Raw genomic sequence first — 21040 nt, 5'->3', positions numbered from 1 at the left:
ATACAGAACAAATTCTGATTTAAAGCTATGAAAATATAATTATCATCTACCTTGAATGTTTACTGTATCTACTGGTGGTTACAGACTCTAATAAATTAATGTCACTACTGCAGCTGTGTGTTAGTATTGTAAATCATAGCTAATTATCTGAGTAACTGTCTGTCAAATTCGGGAATTTGCTTAATGTGCTGCAGGCATAAAGTACCTTTCAACAAAGCATTCATTTAATATTTAAGGAAATATGTGTGAACTGCAAAATACAATGGCTAATACATACAGATGTAGTAACTCTCATCCATCCTGCTACTTGGCCGCACTGGGATACGGACTGTGCCAAGGCGTGGGTGCGACAATATGTTGAGCCTAGTCTTAGTATGCTGCCTATGTATTCCTATGGGCGCGCATACTTAGATGCACACGTGCGTCCTAGTCTCGGGCACACTTGTTGCTCCTGTGTTGCCATAAAAACGCCAAGCTGCAGGCTGGATTAGCATGGTTACACATTACTCTGTAATGTACAGTCTTCAGTAGTAGTATATTGTCACGAACCGGTCTCTCACCTTTGCGGGTTCTGGGGTTCATCCGTTGCCAGTGCGGTTGCTCGCGGTGCTGTGTGCCCGTGTGGGGACGCGGCGTGATCAGTGGCACAGGTAATGCAGAGTCTGGGAACTGTGAGTGCGGGGACCAAATGGCCTAAGGCACTGCGTGTGTCTGCTGTATAGGAGGTGGCCATGTTGGAGACCAAATAGGTAATACAGAGCACTTGTGAAAACACCTGTGGGCAGGTGTAAGCCAATCCCGTGCTTGTGCTGCCTTTAAGTAGGCTGGGATTATGTTACTCTGGGCCAGTGCTTTGTTGTATCAACGCTGTGCTCTAGCTCTGAGCTCTCTCCGTGCATTCCTGTGTGATTCCCGTGGTCCAGATATCGCCTCCGTTCCCAGAGGTTCGTCTGCAGCCTTCACTGCTAAAGATCCACCGGCTCTCCGCTGTGCTATCAGCTAATTGCACACCTACTGGAAATAGTTGGATTCCCAGAGTCCTGCATGAGGTTACCTTGTCTGCCTGTCTTCAACCATACAAAGTTTGGAGGATTCCACTACCCTCAGCTGTTCGTTTGTTCTACTCTGCATTTAACCCGTTCATCACTTTGTCATCTGCTACAGTTTTCACAGTGATCTCCGGAAACCCGCAAGTAACCCAATTAAGTACTTTTATTTTCTATGTTACCATAACAAGGATAATTCTTCACAGCCTCTCAGTTAACTCTCAAAACTTCATTGCAAATCCTTACAGTTATTTCTTCATGTCTGCATTACCCAGTTAAACACATTCTACCGTTCAGCATCAAAGCTTGTTTATATTTGGACAATTCAACATTTATTCATCAGCTTGTTTCATATACAGTTCCATGAACATTTCTTTTATTTGTCTTTGAGATTCATTCTGCATATTATTTCTGCCATTCCTGCAATACTTCAGTATAATATGATGATTAACAACTTGTCATTTAACTCTTTACTGAATTGTTATTTTTAATAAATATATGAAACGGAACTTTCTTCGTCCTCCCTGCTTTCTTCATACCCCAGCACCTACACCTGTGGCTGGTCCCGGGTTAACAGATTCACAAAAACACCCGGACCTGACAGTAAGCACTGGCCACATGGATCCGTCAAGTGACCAATTCGCAGGAGGCGGTGCTACGTCAGATATCCTTTCCCGTCTGGAAAACCAGGAGTCTATACAGACACAAATAGTACAGTTTATGCAAACTATGGCAGACCGTTTAGAGACTCTTCATACGGCTATTAAAACGTCTCAAGTCCTGATTCCAACTCCGGTTGTCCCAGTTACCACTACAGCTTCTCCTGTGACGCTGCCTACGTCCCGCTTGCAGTTACCTTCTCCGAGTAAGTTTGACGGAACTCCAAAACTTTGCAGAGGATTCCTGAATCAATGCGAGATCCAGTTCGAACTGTTGTCCGCCAGTTTCCCATCAGCTCGTTCTAAGGTTGCATATATTATTGCCCTCCTTTCTGGTCAGGCTCTGGAGTGGGCATCACCATTATGGGAAAGAGGTGATTCTATCCTCTCTAATTACAAGGAGTTCGTATCATCCTTCCGGAGAATCTTTGACGAACCAGGCAGGACCACCTCAGCATCTTTGGAGATTCTCCGTCTACGTCAAGGTTTACGTCCTGTCAGTCAATATATTATTCAGTTTCGCACGTTGTCTTCAGAGTTAAACTGGAATGAGGAGGCACTGATCGCCGCGTTTTGGAATAGACTTTCAGAGAAAATCAAGGATGATTTAACTGTCCGGGATGTGCCAACTAAACTGGATGAATTGATTTCTCTCTGTAACAAACTTGACCTACGCTACAGGGAGCGATGTTTAGATAAATCCAGGGCAGAGCGATCCAGTCCACGTTATCATCCTAGGCCTCGACAAGATTCTTCATCACAGTCTCCGGTAACGACAGAAGAACCTATGCAGATTGGGCGCTCTCGCCTCACAGAGGAGGAACGACTTCGTCGTCGACAGGGTAACCTCTGCATGTACTGTGGGTCCTCCGAACACTTAGTTAAATTCTGCAAACTCTGACCGGGAAACTCTCGCTCCTAGCTTATTCAAGAGAGGTTAAGCTAGGAGTTACTTTAGAATCATGTTCTGGGAAAGAGCCGACCTTGTCTATTCAATTAGAAGTTCCAAGTTCTACAGTGAAAGTTTCAGCTCTCCTAGATTCCGGGGCAGCCGAGAACTTCATCTCCTCAGCCTTTGTCCTACGGTTTAAAGTTCAAACCATGCCTCTGGAAGCAGCAGTTGCTGTTACAGCAGTGGATGGAAGTCGAATTCCAGATGGTATAATTACTCATCGAACCGTATGTCTCAAGATGAAAGTTGGTGTGCTCCATTCCGAATACGTCTCCTTCTACGTGATTCCCAAAGCCTCTCAAGATGTGATACTTGGTTTACCTTGGCTGCAGAAGTATAATCCTCAACTTAATTGGCAAACCATGGAAGTCCTTTCGTGGGGTAAATCTTGTACCAAGGACTGTTTAGCCTCAATTGTACCTCTCCGGTCAATTAGCCTTCCCGACCTACCTCCGGTGTATCAATCTTTTGCGGATGTTTTCAGTAAACAAGCAGCAGACTCTCTACCTCCTCATCGTGAATGGGACTGCCCAATCGTCCTGGTTCCGGGTAAAACACCTCCTAGGGGACGAATTTTCCGCTATCCATCCCAGAGACGCAAGCTATGTCTGATTATATACAGGAAAATCTAACCAAAGGATTTATCAGACCATCTTTTTCTCCTGCAGGAGCCGGATTCTTCTTCGTTAAGAAGAAGGACGGTGGGTTACGACCATGCATAGATTACCGTGGACTCAATGATATCACTGTGAAAAACAAGTACCCATTACCCTTAATTCCAGAATTATTTGACCGGGTAAAGGGAGCTACTGTGTTTACAAAATTGGATCTCCGAGGGGCCTACAATTTAATCCGCATCCGGGCAGGGGACGAGTGGAAGACTGCTTTTAATACCCGGGATGGGCATTACGAATACCTTGTAATGCCTTTTGGTCTTTGTAATGCACCTGCAGTTTTTCAAAGCTATGTGAATGAACTTTTTCGTGATCTTCTCTACAAGTATCTAGTAGTGTACTTGGATGATATCCTAATATTCTCTAAGGATCTAAAGGCTCACCGTCACCAAGTTAAAGAGGTACTGACACGTCTGAGGAAAAATCAACTTTATTGTAAGCTAGAGAAGTGCACTTTTGAAGTATCTTCCATACCGTTCCTTGGTTACATCATTTCTGGATCAGAGCTATATATGGATCCCGGTAAGGTACAAGCTATCCGAGATTGGTCCACTCCTACAACTCTCAAGGGGATTCAGCGATTTCTTGGCTTTGCTAATTTCTATAGTAGATTCATTAAGAATTATTCTTCGTTAGCTGCTCCCATAACAGCCCTAACTCGCAAGGGAGCAAATCCTACGAACTGGTCTTCTGAAGCAATCAAAGCCTTCTCTGATTTAAAGCAAGCTTTTGGGTCAGCTCCCATTCTTCGACAGCCTGATTTGAATCATCCCTTTCTACTAGAGGTGGATGCATCTACAGAAGCAGTAGGAGCTGTGTTATCACAAGTCTTTGAAGATAAAAAGGTCCATCCCTGCGGATATTTCTCCCGTAAGTTCCTCCCGGCAGAACGTAATTATGCAATTGGTGAGCAAGAATTACTTGCCATCAAGTTGGCATTTGAGGAGTGGAGATACCTTCTAGAAGGAGCACAACATCGCATTACAGTTTATACTGATCATGAGAATCTTCTGTATCTGCAGTCAGCTCAGTGTTTGAATCCACGACAAGCTCGATGGGCGCTTTTCTTTACACGATTTGATTTCAAGCTCACCTATCGTCCAGGGTCTCAGAACAAAAAGGCAGATGCCCTTTCACGGTCCTTTGCTTCTTCTGAATTAAATGATGCTACCACGAATCAAGCCATTGTGAATCCTACGTCCTTTTTAATGACTCGAACCTCTTCAGTTCCTCCGCCTGGCAAGACCTTTGTCGCCACAAGTCTTCAAAAACGGCTGCTTACCTGGGCTCACTCCTCTTCCTTCATGGGTCATCCTGGGGTTCTAAAGACTCTCAAATTTATTCAACAGTCTTATTGGTGGCCACGTCTCAAAGCCGATGTCCAAGAGTTTATAGCAGCATGTCCTAAATGTGCCCAACATAAGAGTCCAAGAAGTTCTCCACCAGGTTTATTACATCCATTATCCATACCCAAACAACCATGGACTCATATCTCAATGGATTTCGTGACCGATCTACCTCCATCAAAAGGGCGAAATACCATTTGGGTGATAGTGGATCGATTTTCGAAAATGGCACATTTAATTCCATTAACTGGGTTTCCATCAGCCCCTTTACTAGCCAGATTGTTCATCTCTGAAATCTTCAAGTTGCATGGCCTTCCTCAAGAGATTATCTCTTATCGGGGAACACAGTTTGTGGCCAAGTTTTGGAGGTCGCTTTGTTCATCTTTAAATGTCAAGTTGAATTTTTCTTCTGCATATCATCCTCAGACAGATGGACAAACTGAGAGAGTCAACCAAGACCTTGAAACATTTCTCCGGCTATATATATCGTCCTCACAGGATGACTGGGTTGACTACCTTCCATTGGCAGAATTTGCTCATAATAATCTCTTCCATTCATCTTCAGAATCTACGCCCTTTTATATTAACTTCGGCTTTCATCCTCGTGTGCCAGAGTTCCATCCATTGCCAGCCCTAGAGGTTCCAGCAGCAGATCAAGAGCTTCAACGTCTATCTAGAATCTGGAGTTGTGTACGTAAGTCCTTGGTCAAAACTTCCGCTCGTTATAAATCTTTTGCAGATAGAAAACGTAAAGCTGTACCGAATTACAAAGTGGGAGACCAAATCTGGATTTCTACGCGCAATCTCAGGTTCAAAGTTCCTTCTAAGAAATTTGCTCCCAAGTTTATTGGTCCATTTCCCATTGTAAAGGTACTCAACCCTGTGTCATACAAAGTCAAGTTGCCACCGTCTTTGAGAATTCCTAACGCCTTTCATACATCTTTACTGAAGCCTTTGATTCTCAATAAGTTCCGTACTACCCAGTCCAAATCTCCTAAAGTTCACACTTTGCAGAATGAGGAATTTGAAGTTAAAGAGATTGTGGACTCACGTTCCCGATTTGGATGTTTACAGTTTTTGGTCTACTGGAAGGGTTACAGTCCGGAGGAGAGATCCTGGGTTTTCTCTGAAGATGTTCATGCTCCAAGACTGGTACAGAAATACTTCTCCAAAAATCCTGACAAGGTTCAAAGGTGTTCGGAGACCACCCGTAGAAGAGGGGGTACTGTCACGAACCGGTCTCTCACCTTTGCGGGTTCTGGGGTTCATCCGTTGCCAGTGCGGTTGCTCGCGGTGCTGTGCGCCCGTGTGGGGACGCGGCGTGATCAGTGGCACAGGTAATGCAGAGTCTGGGAACTGTGAGTGCGGGGACCAAATGGCCTAAGGCACTGCGGTGTGTCTGCTGTATAGGAGGTGGCCATGTTGGAGACCAAATAGGTAATACAGAGCACTTGTGAAAACACCTGTGGGCAGGTGTAAGCCAATCCCGTGCTTGTGCTGCCTTTAAATAGGCTGGGATTATGTTACTCTGGGCCAGTGCTTTGTTGTATCAACGCTGTGCTCTAGCTCTGAGCTCTCTCCGTGCATTCCTGTGTGATTCCCGTGGTCCAGATATCGCCTCCGTTCCCAGAGGTTCGTCTGCAGCCTTCACTGCTAAAGATCCACCGTCTCTCCGCTGTGCTATCAGCTAATTGCACACCTACTGGAAATAGTTGGATTCCCAGAGTCCTGCATGAGGTTACCTTGTCTGCCTGTCTTCAACCATACAAAGTTTGGAGGATTCCACTACCCTCAGCTGTTCGTTTGTTCTACTCTGCATTTAACCCGTTCATCACTTTGTCATCTGCTACAGTTTTCACAGTGATCTCCGGAACCCGCAAGTAACCCAATTAAGTACTTTTATTTTCTATGTTACCATAACAAGGATAATTCTTCACAGCCTCTCAGTTAACTCTCAAAACTTCATTGCAAATCCTTACAGTTATTTCTTCATGTCTGCATTACCCAGTTAAACACATTCTACCGTTCAGCATCAAAGCTTGTTTATATTTGGACAATTCAACATTTATTCATCAGCTTGTTTCATATACAGTTCCATGAACATTTCTTTTATTTGTCTTTGAGATTTATTCTGCATATTATTTCTGCCATTCTTGCAATACTTCAGTATAATATGATGATTAACAACTTGTCATTTAACTCTTTACTGAATTGTTATTTTTAATAAATATATGAAACGGAACTTTCTTCGTCCTCCCTGCTTTCTTCATACCCCAGCACCTACACCTGTGATTGGTCCCGGGTTAACGGATTCACAAAAACACCCGGACCTGACATATATATGACACTGGAATCACCATACTGAGAAAATATTTACTACTAATTTGAGATGAGCAAGTCCGAGAACCTTACTCACTCGAACTTAGTGATCCGAGCCGGGATCCGAGTCAGGCTCCGGCTTTTCCATCTGACTCAGATCCCAAAAAAAGGCAAAATGTCATACTCCCATGGTCAGATTCTCACGAGTTTTGGATTCTATAAAGGTCCCCGGTGATTGGCACCATTTCACTCTGGCTGTGGTGGATGTAGTGAACGGAAGTATCACTGTAGTGTCTGTCCAATGGTGCTCTGTTTATGCTGGGGCTGCTAAAGGGGTAACTGTGTCCTCCAGGGGTGCTATGTTCCATCAAGGGGCTGAGGCTGCTGTGTTCAGGGGTACTCTCTCCGGGGCTGCTATATAATCTGTGTACAGACAGACAGTGTACTATAATACACGTATTGTGAGTGACACTGTTGGTGGTCCCTGCTTTGTTGTACATAAAGGGATCCTTTCCTAATCTAGGGGTTAAATAATATACCAGCCAAATAATATACCATATATATATATATATATATATATATAAAATGTATTGGTGCTAAACCCCAGTGTACTGTACTAACAATTTTCTGTAACACTGCCGGTCAGACCACAGTGTAGTCAGTCATACACATGTTGTGACACCGTAGATGGTCCATGCTTTGCTGTACACAAAGGGTTCCTCTGCCAATCTATGGGTGCTCTGCACCAGTTATTGCTAAATACTGTATATTGGGGGTCATTCCGAACTGATTGGTGCTGTGCGTTTTTGCACAGCAGCCGATCAGGTTGGAACTGCGCATGCGCTGCAGTGCGCCGGCGCATGCCAGACGGCCGATGGCCGTTGGACTGCAACAATCACCTCTGCCTGATTGACAGGCAGAGGTGGTCGCTGGGTGGGGGCGGAACGGCAGCATTTGGCCGCTGTTTCGTGGGCGTGGTCTGGCCAATGCAGGCATGGCCGGACAGTGTGGGGGGCAGTCCACAGCGGCTGCGTGACATCACACGCAGTCGCTGCGGGCCGGGGAGCGATGAGTAGCTCCCGGCCAGCACGCTAAAGGTGCGCTGGCCTGGAGCTACTCCTAAAGTGCAAAAGCATCGCTGCTGGGCGATGCTTTTGCACTTCTGAAGGGGGGGCGGCAGTGACATGCAGGCCAGGATAGCCCTGTGCTGGGTGTCCCCCCGCATGTCTATGATCACGATCGTAGCTGTGATAAATTTATCACAGCTACAATCAACTCGGAATGACCCCCATTGTATAAAAAAAATATTATTTTTTTCCGGTGCTATACTCCAATGTACTATACTCTTATTTAATGATGAGTATGTTGATGACGATGTTGTTTGTGTAAATCAAGCACCAGTGGAAACAGTTGTCCATGATATGAAAAAGCCCACTGTCATGCCTGGACAAAGGACAAAAAAATCCACCTCTTCTGTGTGGAATTATTTCTACTCAAATCCAGGCGACAAGTGTCAATTCATCTGTAGCCTTTGTAAAACCATAGTAATTAGAGGTAGGGACCTTAACCACCTAGGAACATACTCCCTGTTACGTCATTTTGTCAAATTCAAAAACTTTGGCTAAAAACATAACAGTCAGTCCAGTGTCACTTAGCTGCTCCCTTCTATGAGATCCAAGGACCTGCAATCTCAGTCATGATTGGAAGTAGTCCTGCATCCAATTTCGTAAGCATGACTGACTCCTCTCCGGGCTTCCTCAGAAGCATCCTTGAGTGCTACATCTCTTGCTGCTGCTGTCCAGATGAAGACCAGGAAGACAATTTACTGTTAAACAATCCTTTGCAAGGGGGATTAAGTATAACAGCAGTCACCCAGTTGCACAGCGGATTACTGATGCCATAACAACTATGCTGGTATTAGATGTTAGTCCAGTAACTGCCATTAATGCAGTGGGTTTTAGACAGTTGATTGAGGATTGTGTCCCCAATAGCAAATCCAATCTAGATTCCATTTTACTAGAAAAGCAATTCCCAGTCTGTACAAGGACATTAAAAAAAGTATTATCAGTGTCCTCAGAAATGTCATTGTACCAACTGTTAATGGATATGTGGACAAGCGGAACAGGGCAAAATAAAAACTACATGACTGTGACAGCCCACTGTGTAGATGTATTGCCTTCAGCAGAACCAAGAGCAGCAGCAGCATCTCACAAATGGCAGCTCATTCAGAGGCAGGCTACTCTATGTATCCCTGATTTCACTAAGAGGCATACCACTGACAACCTCTTAGAAAAACTTAGGAAAATCATTGCAAAATGGCTTATTCCACTTGGACTCTCCTCGGGATTTGTAATATCTGACAAAACCAATATTGTGAGAACTTTACATCTGGGCAAATTCCAAAATGTCCCATGTTTTGCTCACACAATTAACTTGGTGGTTTAAAAAATGTCAGGGGTGTGCAGGAGATGCTGTCCATGGCACTGAAAATTTTGGGACATTTTCACCATTCGGCAAGGGCATGTAGAAGATTGCAGCACTTGCAAGAACTGTTAAATTTGCCCTGCCATCAGCTGAAGCAATAAGTAGTAATGAGAGGGAATTCTACCCTATATATGCTTCAGCAGATGGAGGAGCAGCAAAATGCCATCCAAAGTTACACATAAACCTATGACATAAGGAAAGGAGCTGGAATGCACCTTAGTCAAGCGCAATGGAGAATATTTTTTGTGTTGTGCAAGGTTCTCAAACTCTTTGAATATGACACGTGAAATTAGTTCAGAAACGGCCAGCTTGAGTCAGGTCATTCCCTTAATCAGACTTTTGCAAAAGCAGCTGGAGAAAGTGAAGGAGGAGCTAAAATGGAGCAATTCCACTAAGTATGTTGGACTTGTAGTTCGATCACCTCATTCGCTTTGCCAGGATTCAAGGGTCATTAATCTCTTGAAATGTGATCTCTATATTTGGCGACTATACTTGATCCTAGGCTTAACTCAAACATTGGCCCACATTCCGAGTTGATCGCACCAAGCAACTTTTTGCTGCTGGTACGATCAACTAACCTCTGCCTATAGGGGAGTGTATTTTAGCATAGCAGGGCTGCAAATGCTTGTGCAGCCCTGCTATGCTAAATAGTTTCCTTCAAAACAAGACCAGGGTAAGAGTTACTTACCCTGTGCAACGGCTCCAGCGATGAAGGTCCCGGTCCTGACATCGGACATCTGCCCTCCATTCGCCTGAACATGCCTGCGTTTTTCTTACCACTCCCCAAAAGTGGTGGAAATGGTGAGTATCCGCCCCGGAACGCCTCCCGCCTGTCCATTTTCTTGCGATCGCCGCTGTGAACACATTTGTTGCTGGCGGCTTCGTTGCATGATGATGATCATCACTGGGCAATGGCAAGCGTGCGCAATGCATCTGCTGTGCATGCACATTTCTGACCTATTCGCTCTGCAGCCAAGAGCGCTGTGTGCGAATGGGTCAGAATGACCCCCATTGTGTCTTTCTTTCATGTGGGCACAAATTTGCAGAGATACAAAGAGCTGTTGGTGAGAAAATTGTCAACTCAAGTGGCACGGTCAGGAAAAACTTCTGACATCCTGTCCAGACTGAGGAAGCTGCTTCAATTACTGACATGTCTAGTGTCACTGAATGTGATACGGTCACCATTCAAAGAATGGTTGATGATTATTTCAGTGGTAGCATCCAAATAGGCATGTCAGACAGTTTCAATACTGGCAGGAAAAAAAGTCAATTTGGAGGCCCTTGCACAAACTGGCTTTGCTTTACTTAAGTTTCCAACCCTTTAATATGTACTCAGAAAGAGTTTTCAGCCCAGCCAGGAACCTTGTCAACGATCGGTGTAGGAGGTTACTTCCCCAAGATGTGGAAAAGATAATGTTCATCAAAATGAATTACCAATTCCATGAGGAATATTGATGGAGCCACGCTAATCGTGACTCCATCTGTACCTAGGAGCACTTGCTGGGGCACGCCTACCGCCGCGTCTGGGGCAAGCATGCATCCATGATGCACACATGACCCATTCACTTGAATGGGAGCATCTCTGTGTGCTCCCGGTGCGATGGCAGATGGATCGCCTAGTCACGCCAGGGAGCATTCATATGTGATGGAACCACACTTGATGAGTGCGGCTCCATCTGTACATTAATCGACAATTACGTCCGCAAAATACAGAGGCACCTAATACAGTGGATTCCAGTGGGGACAAAATATTATTTTGTTAAGAAGAGTATGTACACACTGATGGGGATGAGAAATTGGATGATGTTGATGATAACATCATCTTGCTTATATAGAGCCAGTTTGTGTATGCAGAGACCATTGGCAGCTTGTTTTGTGGAGGCCCAAACAAACCAATAATTTCAGCCAGAAGTAGCAGTCCCTGTCGCTGAAGTAATCGGTTTGTTAAACTGTGCATGTCCAGTTTAATATACAAGGACAGTTCCATCTTGCACCTCTTTCTTTGCTTTATGTGCTGTTTGCTGCATTGCTGACTGTTTTTTTATTTGTATAGTTTATTAAACTGCCGTCCTGCCTGCCACTGCAGTGCCACTCTTAGATGTGCCATGTTGGAAGTTTAAGCGTCACATGTTTGTGCCACCCACTGCTGTCACTTAGCATAGTCATCCAGCTACCTCGGTGCAACCTTTTAGACTAAACTGGATGAAACCAATATTGTGAACTGTACGGTGGTCAAAATTGACTGGAAGTGAGTGAAAATTAATGTTATTGAGGTTAATAATACTGTAGGAACAAAGGGGGTCATGCCGAGTTGATCGTAGATGTACTAAATTTAGCACAGCTACGATCAGGAACATAGACATATGGGGAGACGCCCAGCACAGGTCTAGCCGCCCCGCATGTCAGTCTCTGCCCCGTCACTGAAGTACAAAAGCATTGCTACTTTTGTACTACAGGAGTAGCTCCCGGCCAGCGCAGCTTTTGCGTGCTGGCTGGGAGATACTCGTCAAAGCCCGGCTCTCATCGGCTGCATGTGATGTCATGCAGCTGCTTCGGCCCACCCCCCGCATGGTCCGGCCATGCCTGCATTGGCCAGATCATGCCCACAAAACGTGCCGCCCCCTCCCGCCCAGTGAACATCTCTACCTGTTATGTTCTCTGTACTTTGAACCCAGGAGATAGGGTGGCAGCAGAAGAGTTCCAAGTACAGATGTGTGAAGCTGCGACAGAACTGGGGTATGCAGCAACACCTAACGGAAACCCCTGACTTCATTGTCCTTCCCTAGTGGTTGGTTAATGCCTGGGAGACTATGGTTTCTTGGGCCCATGGCAGCCACGTTTGAACGTGGGGATTAGGTCTGCATGAACTCCGATGCCCCCGGTCTTAGTTGGTGACAGGGCATTAACCAAGATAGAGAGAGAACAAGGGGAAAACTAACTAAGACAGACACAAAAGCAAAAGGGGAAACCACAGAAAATAATAAACTCATTTATGTGCGGCACGGTCGCCAAGAAAAACCGTAACCAAAGTAACGCTGCCCAAATGCCAAATACGAATCCATCACATAGTTTGGCAAGGACAACAGTGGTTGAACCTCAATAGAAAACACAACGGCAAGATAATTAGGATAATACGACTTCAGCCGTAAAAGGTGCGGCAGAGCCGCTACTCATAACACCACGGAAGGTGCGTGCAGGAAACGACCGGACTCCTGAGGGTTCGGACACCAGACCACTTCACTGAAAGACAAACTCGGAGGACAGCAGGAAAGATCCCTCAGACCGTGCTCTGGAAACTGAACACAGGACACTGGAGTACACAAGCTGGATGCAGGAACACACCAGAGGCAGGAAGAAAGGCTCCACTGGAAGCTGCTCACAGGAACCAGGAACAAGCTTGCAGGAAGCTAACCATGAACTGGAACATACAGGTACCATAACAAACTTCTATCACCAGCACTGGACTGCAGGGCTAGCTGGGTAATAAGGAAAGCACACCCCAATCAGGATAACTGGAAGCAAGGCACAAGGTAATGGCCAAAATACTGGCAGGTGAGGCTGCACAGACAAGAGCCAGACTGCAGTACACAGACTCATCACATAATTATCAATTATCTGACAGGTGAGGCTTAACACATAGAAAACAGGCCGCAGTTACACAGACTCACCACTGGCGGCCAACAAGAGTCTTCTAAACACGTACAAGAGATATCCTGGCATGCAAACAGAAATATAACATAAAATTCATGAACAGAAAGCTAAACAGGAATGTACCACTGCTTGTGGTTCATAACAGTACCCCCTCCTTAAGGGTGGACTCCGGACACCCCATAAAAGCCAAGGAGAACAGAAACAGAAGTATAACATAAAATAAATAACCAAAATGCAATACAGGAATGAGCCACTGCCGTGGCTCATAACAGTACCCCCCCTTGAGGAGGGGTCAAAGGACCCCAAAATTCAGGTTTTCCAAAACAAGGAATACATAAAAAAACCTGACACACTGGTATAAACAGACAATGGTAAGAAAACAGAAAAAAATCTGTGGCAACAACTTGTAACAGTGCACCACCCCCTTGACGGTGGCCACTGGACACTAGACAAAAAAATATTTTTTTATAAACAACAAGGCAAGAGTCAGCAATTATTTCTTTTTCTTCTTCTTTTTCTCCTGTGCTTGCTTGGAGATACCAGGAAAGGAAGAAATCTCTGGCTCAAATAAGTCTTCAAAATATATAGGTCAAGCAGTCAGATGATTCTTCCCTTTCCTAATAGAATGCCCAGGCACATAAGAAATCTCACCAGTTTCAGAATCTGAGAACAGACCATAGATTGGTTCCATTCCCCTAGGTACTGGAACTTTAGGAGAATCCTGTAGGGAGAAGACAGGAAAGCACATCCAGCAGCAATGGCAATAGGCTGTAATTTTTGTTCTGACTGGCTGGAGTGCTTTACTGTAACAAAGTCACTAAAGAGCTTACTCGATGCTGTGACTTTCCGAACCTCACCAGGGTCATTGGCCTTCGGGAACCCTTCTGGGGCGGTGGCCTTTGGGAACCCCTCTGGGGTGGTGGCCTTCAAGAACCCCTCTGGGGTGGTAGCCTTTGGGAAACCCATTGGGGTGATGGCCTTCGGAACTCCCTCTGGAGCAGTGGCCTTCGGAAACCCCTCTGGGGCGGTGGCCTTCAGAACCCCCTCTGGGGCAGTGGCCTTCAGAACCCCCTTTGGGCAGTGGCCTTTGACTCTCTTGCTGGGACCGGATCGTTGGACTCTCTTGCTGGGACTGGTTCGTCGGACTCTCTCGCTGGGACCGGATCATCAGACTCTCTCGCTGGGACCGGATCGTCAGACTCTCTCGCTGGGTCCGGAATGTTGGACTCTCTCGTTGGGTCTGGAACATTGGACTTTCTCGCTGGGACCAGAACATCAGACTTTCTCACAGATATCGGAACATCGGACTCTCTCTATGGGACCAGACCATCGGAATCTCTCTCTCTGGGACCGGACCATCGGACTCCGTCTCTCGGAAACCAGACCATCGGACTCCCTCTCTGGGTCAATAATTATCGAGACTTCTCCTGGGGTTGTGGCCTCTGGGACTTTTGCTGAAGCTCTGATCTTCAGATCCTTTACTAATGCTATGCCTCTTGAATCCTTTCTTTAGGAAGTGACTTCTAGAAACCCTCCCGAGGCTGTGCCTCTTGAGACCCCACCTGGGGATATTGCTTCAAAGATCCCTTCTGGGGTTGTGGTTCTTGAGTTCCCTTCTGGAGCTATGGCTTTAGATATCCTTTCTGGGGTTGCACCTTTCAAGTACCTACCTGGGGTAACAGCTTCTGAGACCCCTTCTTGGATTGAAACCTTAACCATTATATCCGAAGCCCCTCTTGGACTCTGAGCATTGGGCACCGCTCCTATACTCTGAGCATCGGGCACCGCTCCAGGACCCTGAGCATCAAGCACTGCTCCAGGACCCTGAGCATCAAGAACTGCTCCAGGACCTTGGGCATTAGGCACCGCTCCAGGACCCTGAGCATCAGTCACTGCTCCAGGATGCTGAGCATCAGGCACTGCTCCAGGACCCCGAGCATCAGGCACTGCTCCAGGACCCTGAGCATTGGTCACCGCTCCAGAACCCTGAGCATCGGGCACCGCTCCAGGACCCTGAGCATTGGGCACCCATCCTATGCCCTGAGCATCGGGCACCCATCCTAGACCCTGAGCATTGGGCACCACTCCTAGACCCTGGGCATCAAGCACCGCTCCTAGACCCTGGGCATCAGGCACCACTTCAGGAACTTGAGATTCGACTAAGGGGGTTTGCAACTCTGATTCAACAGGAAATTCAAAAGATGATAGAAACATTCTACTTTGATTCCTGAATCTATAATGGGGCTCCCTAGCCCAAGGACCCCAATTATAGGACAGAGTGCTTTTTAGTGTGGGTTTCATGACAAGTACCTCTGCCACAGTAGAGACAGGAGTAGGTCTTGAATCCTGACTCAACTTGGCCAGGGGGCAGGACTTGTCACCACGCTTTGGCTTCCGCAACCCACAGGTCTGCAGATAGTGGCCTAAACCCCCACAATATAGGCATAAATTTAAGTTTTTGTGACTTCGATGCTCCTCTTCTGAGAGCTTGGGCCGCAGAAAACTTTTAACCTTTTCTCTCCAACCCAATCTGAGGATTCTCTTGTCACATTATTGTGAGCCAGAGTCTCTTTAGAGATAGATGAATTCTCAACAAATTTGGTCAGGATAAGCAAAATTTTGGTCAAAAGGTTTTGCAGTTGCTTTAAGGATTGCTGCAAAACTTCCAGCCACTCAGGTTTCAAGGCACTGAAAGCAGAGTTCAGGGCTGAGAGAGATGCCTGCAGGGCTTGCATAGTTGGCACAGTAAAATTTCAGGCTAGACAGACAAGACTGGACTAGACAAGGCTGGACTGGATTCTGAACTAGACAATGCTGGGCTGGATTCTGAACTAGACAAGACAAGGCTGGACTGGATTCTGAACTAGACAATACAAGGCTGGACTGGATTCTGAACTAGACAAGACAAGGCTGGACTGGATTCTGGACTGGACAAGACTAAACTGGATTGGACTGGATTCTGGACTGGACTGGATTCTGGACTGGACTGGATTCTACCAAAAAAGAAAACTACTCTGTTTAGTTTTGGGTTTTGTTGTATGGCAGGTGATACTGTTATGTTTTGCATACTTGGAACCCAGGAGATTCGGTGGCACCAGGAGAGTTCCAAGTACAGATGCGTGAAGCTGCAATTGGACTGAGATTTGCAGCAACCCCTAACGGAAAACCCTGACTCCGTTGTCCTTCCCCAGTGGTCGGTTAATGCCTGCGTGAGTATGGTTTCCTGGGCCCACAGCAGCCGCGTTTGAATGGGCAGATTAGGTCTGCCCGAACTCCGACGCCCCCGGTTTTAGTTGGTGACAAGGCGTTAACCGAGACAGAGAGAGAACAAGAGGCAAAATAACTAAGACAGACACAAAAGCGAAAGGAGAAACCACAGAAAATAATAAACTCATTTATGTGCGGTGCGGCTGCCAAGAAAAACCGTAACCAAAGTAACGCTGCCCAAATGCCAAATACAAATCCGTCATAGTTCAGCAAGGACAACAGTGTTGGAACCTCCGCAGAAAACACAACGGCAAGTGAATTAGGATAATACGGCTTCAGCCGTAAGGTGGGGCAGAGCAGCTACTCACGACACCACGGAAGGTGCGTGCAGGAAACGACCGGAACCCTGAGGCTTCGGACACCAGACCACTCCACTGGAAGACAAACTCAGAGGACAGCAGGAAAGATCCCTCAGACCGTACTCTGGAAAATGGACACAGGACACTGGAGTACACAAGCTGGATGCAGGAACACACCAGAGGCAGGAAGACAGGCTCCACTGAAAGCTGCTGACAGGGACCAGGAACAAGGTTGCAGGAAACTAATCAAGAACTGGAACATACAGGTACCATAACAAACTTCTATCACCAGCACTGAACTGCAGGGCTAGCTGGGTAATAAGAAAAGCACGCCCCAATCAGGATGGCTGGAAGCCAGGCACAAGGTAATGGCCAAAATACTGGCAGGTGAGGCTACACAGACAAGAGCCAGACTGCAGTACACAGACTCACCACATAATGACCAAATATCTGACAGGTGAGACTTAACACATAGAAAACAGGCTGCAGTTACACAGACTCACCACCGGCAGCCAACAAGAGTCTTCTAAACCAGTACACGAGAAATCCTGGCATGCAAACAGAAATATAACATAAAATTCATGAACAGAAAGCAAAACAGGAATGAACCACTGCTTGTGGTTCATAACAGTACCCCCTCCTTAAGGGTGGACTCTGGACACCCCATAAAAGCCAAGGGGTACAGAAACAGAAGTATAACATAAAATACATAACCAAAATGCAAAACAGGAATGAGCCGTGACTCATAACACTACCTGTCAATCAGGCAGAGGCGATCGCTAGGCAACGACAGCCATCAGCGCATGCGCAGTTCTGACATGAACGCTGCACTGCGAAGAACTGCAGTGAGCATTTAGGTCAGAATGACCCCCAAATATAGGCCAAAAGTCTGTAATTTTAGCTGTTTTTATGATTTCTCTAAAAAAATCCAAAACCAACTGAACTAATCAATAGGATGTAAAACATAGCTATAGCAATGCACTGTGGTCAGATCATTAACGTTGCAATTAAAGGACATTTTTGAGCAACATGCCCTTTCCCCAGATTTGTTGTATTAAACTCTTTTGCTATATGTTGCATTTCATGGTGATGGAGTATTATATTACAGAGGATGATGATGATGATGATTATTATTATTATTATATTATTTTAAATAATCACATTGTAATGCAGCAAATATACTAAGTTGTTGACATTTTGTATGAGAATCTGAGTGCTGATTCTGAGTTGGAAGCAAAGAAAATAAAATCAAGCAACTTTACACCATGGCAATATTGCATTTCAATGCATTTTTCATGCAAGGTAAATGCTGGCTGATTTTGCATGTAACCCACAACTACAGGGCAACTTTATTTCTAGATTTCAATTTAGATTTGAGTTTAAACATGCCCCTTTCAAATTTGCACTTACAGTACTTTGAAAATACAATGCAGAAAAGTATTGTAAGCAGCTGCCAATATATAAGGGGGATGCATTTGGCATTGCGGCAGTAGGGATGCCAGCGGTCATGTGACCGACGCCAAAATCCCGTAACCGATCAGGACACCGGCGCCGGGACACTGACAGACCACATCCCAAAGGTAAATATCGGTGTTGGTATTAGGGTCACATGACTGACCCTGGCATCCTGTAACCGGGAATCATAACACGTTTGGGGGTAAGTGCACTAACCTCCCCTCCTACCCTAACCCTCATCTGGTGGTGGCTAGAGCTAAATCTAGGGTGGTGACAGCTAGGGCTAAATTTTGGGGGATGGCAGTTATGGCTAACTATCCCCCTAGTGCCTAACCCTAACCCACAGGAATGCCTAACCCTACTTCCTGGGCCTTTGCCCTAATACCCACACTGGTGACACTGAGCAAGTAACAATAACCTACAACAAAGCTTATAGACACTATGAGATGATTCTATAAAACTGTTATAGAAGAGAAGAACAAGCATTGATGAACATTAATTATTTTGCTGGCATTATTAATTCTTTGATAAATTGATATAATGTGTTAGTATTAGTGATGTTAGGGACCCATCTGATGGGATTCAGGAGCAGATGTATTAACCTGGAGAAGGCATAAGGAAGTGATAAACCAGTGATATGAGCAAGGTGATAAAGGCACCAGCTAATCAGATCTTAACTGTTAATTTACATATTGGAGCTGATTGTCTAGTTTCTCAGTTTGATGTGGTGGATAGACATGCATTTCTGGCCAACATGTGCTAAAAACCTCATTCATACTCCATGTTAATTGTAGAATTAATTATAATTGTTTTGCATATCAGAATTATTAATGTACACCTGCCTTTTTTTCTGCATGGTACTACAAGAATGGTGGTACCCTATACTACTGAATGTTTAAAATTAGAGGAAATTTCAAACAGGAAGCACTTAGATAAATCATCTCCTATTTTATAAAAATGCATTTTCTTTATTTTCAAGGCCTTATCCAGTTGCTCCATGATTTTAGAAAGTAGACAATATTCTGAGAGGAGCTCATTTTCGGAGTACATGGTTACATTATTCCCCTGACGTAATGGTGAACCTAAGTAGTCAGTTACATTTTGAGGCCTCAATAAAGTATTATTAAACTTCTGGTACTTAAGCTGTTGCAAATGCAATATTCAAATAACTTTTTTAAAACTCTTTCAGATTCAGTAAATATTTAGTAATTATGCATTAAATGTGTATAAATATGTCAAGTTTATGTTTAAAACCTTTAGAAGTCACTTAGAGAAACATACCCAGTATACAATAGGATGGCCCAAAGTTTTGCATATACTGTATGTGTATATGCATAAATATACATGTATGCACATAAATGGGTATTTCATATGTTGACTTTATAGAAATAAAGAATTATTACCCTTACCTTGTTGCATATTAAAAAGTACAAGTCTTGCAAGTGTAACTTTCATAATGGATTCTCCATGCCCAGTTGTCGATACAGCGCCACTAAAATTATCTGCATATGCACCAGAGCCTTGCAAGAAAATGACATTAACGTTTTTAAAATAATTAAGATATACCAATAGATATATATAAAAAAAACCTTACATGCTACAAATATAACATTTCCTTTGAAGACACTTCTAGAAAGAACGCACAGCAGAACAACAAGCACGTCTGATGCATCCATGTTTGAACAGGTTGCATTAGTTTCAGAAGTCATTATTATTTGTGTTTATTCTAACTATGGAAAAAATAAATTACATTATAACACATATTTTAATAATGCCGATTACTGAAAGATTTCCTCTGTTAAATGAATCCATAATAATGTTGTTTTCAATACTTTTTGAACATGTGTAAAAACAATTCTGGCAACAAATGTATCCAAAGCCAAATAATTATAGTGAAAAGATACAAAGCATTTGCAAATTTACTAGCAATCCTCTTCCACATTTACATTGGCAACTGTTCATGTAACATATTTTGAGGTAGCAGTAAGCAATTAAAAACAAAAAAAAAAAGCAAACTACAGTACTTTTGGACAGGATTTTAATTGTGATGTATTTCCAGATTCTTTCTATGCTTGGCAGAACTTAATTGATAGTCAAATAATTTTGGCAGAAATCAAGTTTTTTTTAATATGGAGATTTAATTGAAGCATTTACAAGCCACAGGCGGTCTTTACCAAATGTCAGAAATCAGAGTAAATATGCTTGTCTTTTAATATACTAGAGAGATAGATGGACAATAGATAAAGAGTCAAAGATAGACAGACAGACAGGTAGACAGATAGATAGATAGATAGATAGATAGATAGATAGATAGATAGAGTGATAGATAGATAGATAGATAGATAGATAGATAGATAGATAGATAGATAGATAGATAGATAGATAGATAGATCTGTAGTGAAGTTACTCTTATTTAGAATATTGGAGGACTGTAGCCATATAAACCTAGGCTACCAAATGTACAGGATGATCAGTATAGATATCTTCATAAACACAATGCAATAACGATGAATGACTATGGTTTGCATTCTAATACCTTCCCTCCATAATATCTGGGGTCTTAAACCATCCATACCTAGGTGGGCCATATTACAAATTTGCTGATTAGGGGGCTGATTGCACAGATTTCTGATCACAGAGGCAAATAGAGAGGTTTTGAATATAGCACATGCCAAAAAGTGAATTTACGCTTTTAGAAATATGTCCATTGTAATCTCAGTTGGATGGAATTTGTCTGGTTCTGTCTTTCCATGAAATTGGGCTTTTGGGGACATGAACTGACTGGTGACAACATGATGGCACGCAACCATCGTGACTTATGGGAGTGTCATGAGAAGCCAGTGGGCATGTCTCAAAGGCTCTGTGTGACTCTGAGTTATGCCTACAGG

General features: G+C 44.3%; 1 protein-coding gene across 1 annotated transcript in view; it reads right to left on the bottom strand.

Moving 5' to 3' along the window:
* The window catches only part of LOC134911459 (isoaspartyl peptidase/L-asparaginase-like), a 153776-nt gene that overhangs the window by 28248 nt on the left and 104488 nt on the right, over positions 1-21040 (bottom strand). The window contains exon 5 of the mRNA XM_063919657.1: positions 19562-19672. Within this exon, the coding sequence (XP_063775727.1) occupies positions 19562-19672 (111 nt within the window). The remainder of the gene's footprint in view (positions 1-19561; positions 19673-21040) is intronic.

Source organism: Pseudophryne corroboree, chromosome 4 (genome assembly GCF_028390025.1).
Source record: "Pseudophryne corroboree isolate aPseCor3 chromosome 4, aPseCor3.hap2, whole genome shotgun sequence".
NCBI classification, from domain to species: Eukaryota; Metazoa; Chordata; class Amphibia; order Anura; family Myobatrachidae; genus Pseudophryne; species Pseudophryne corroboree.
Note: the sequence above shows the minus strand (reverse complement) of the source record. Positions and strands in the feature narration are given on the sequence as shown.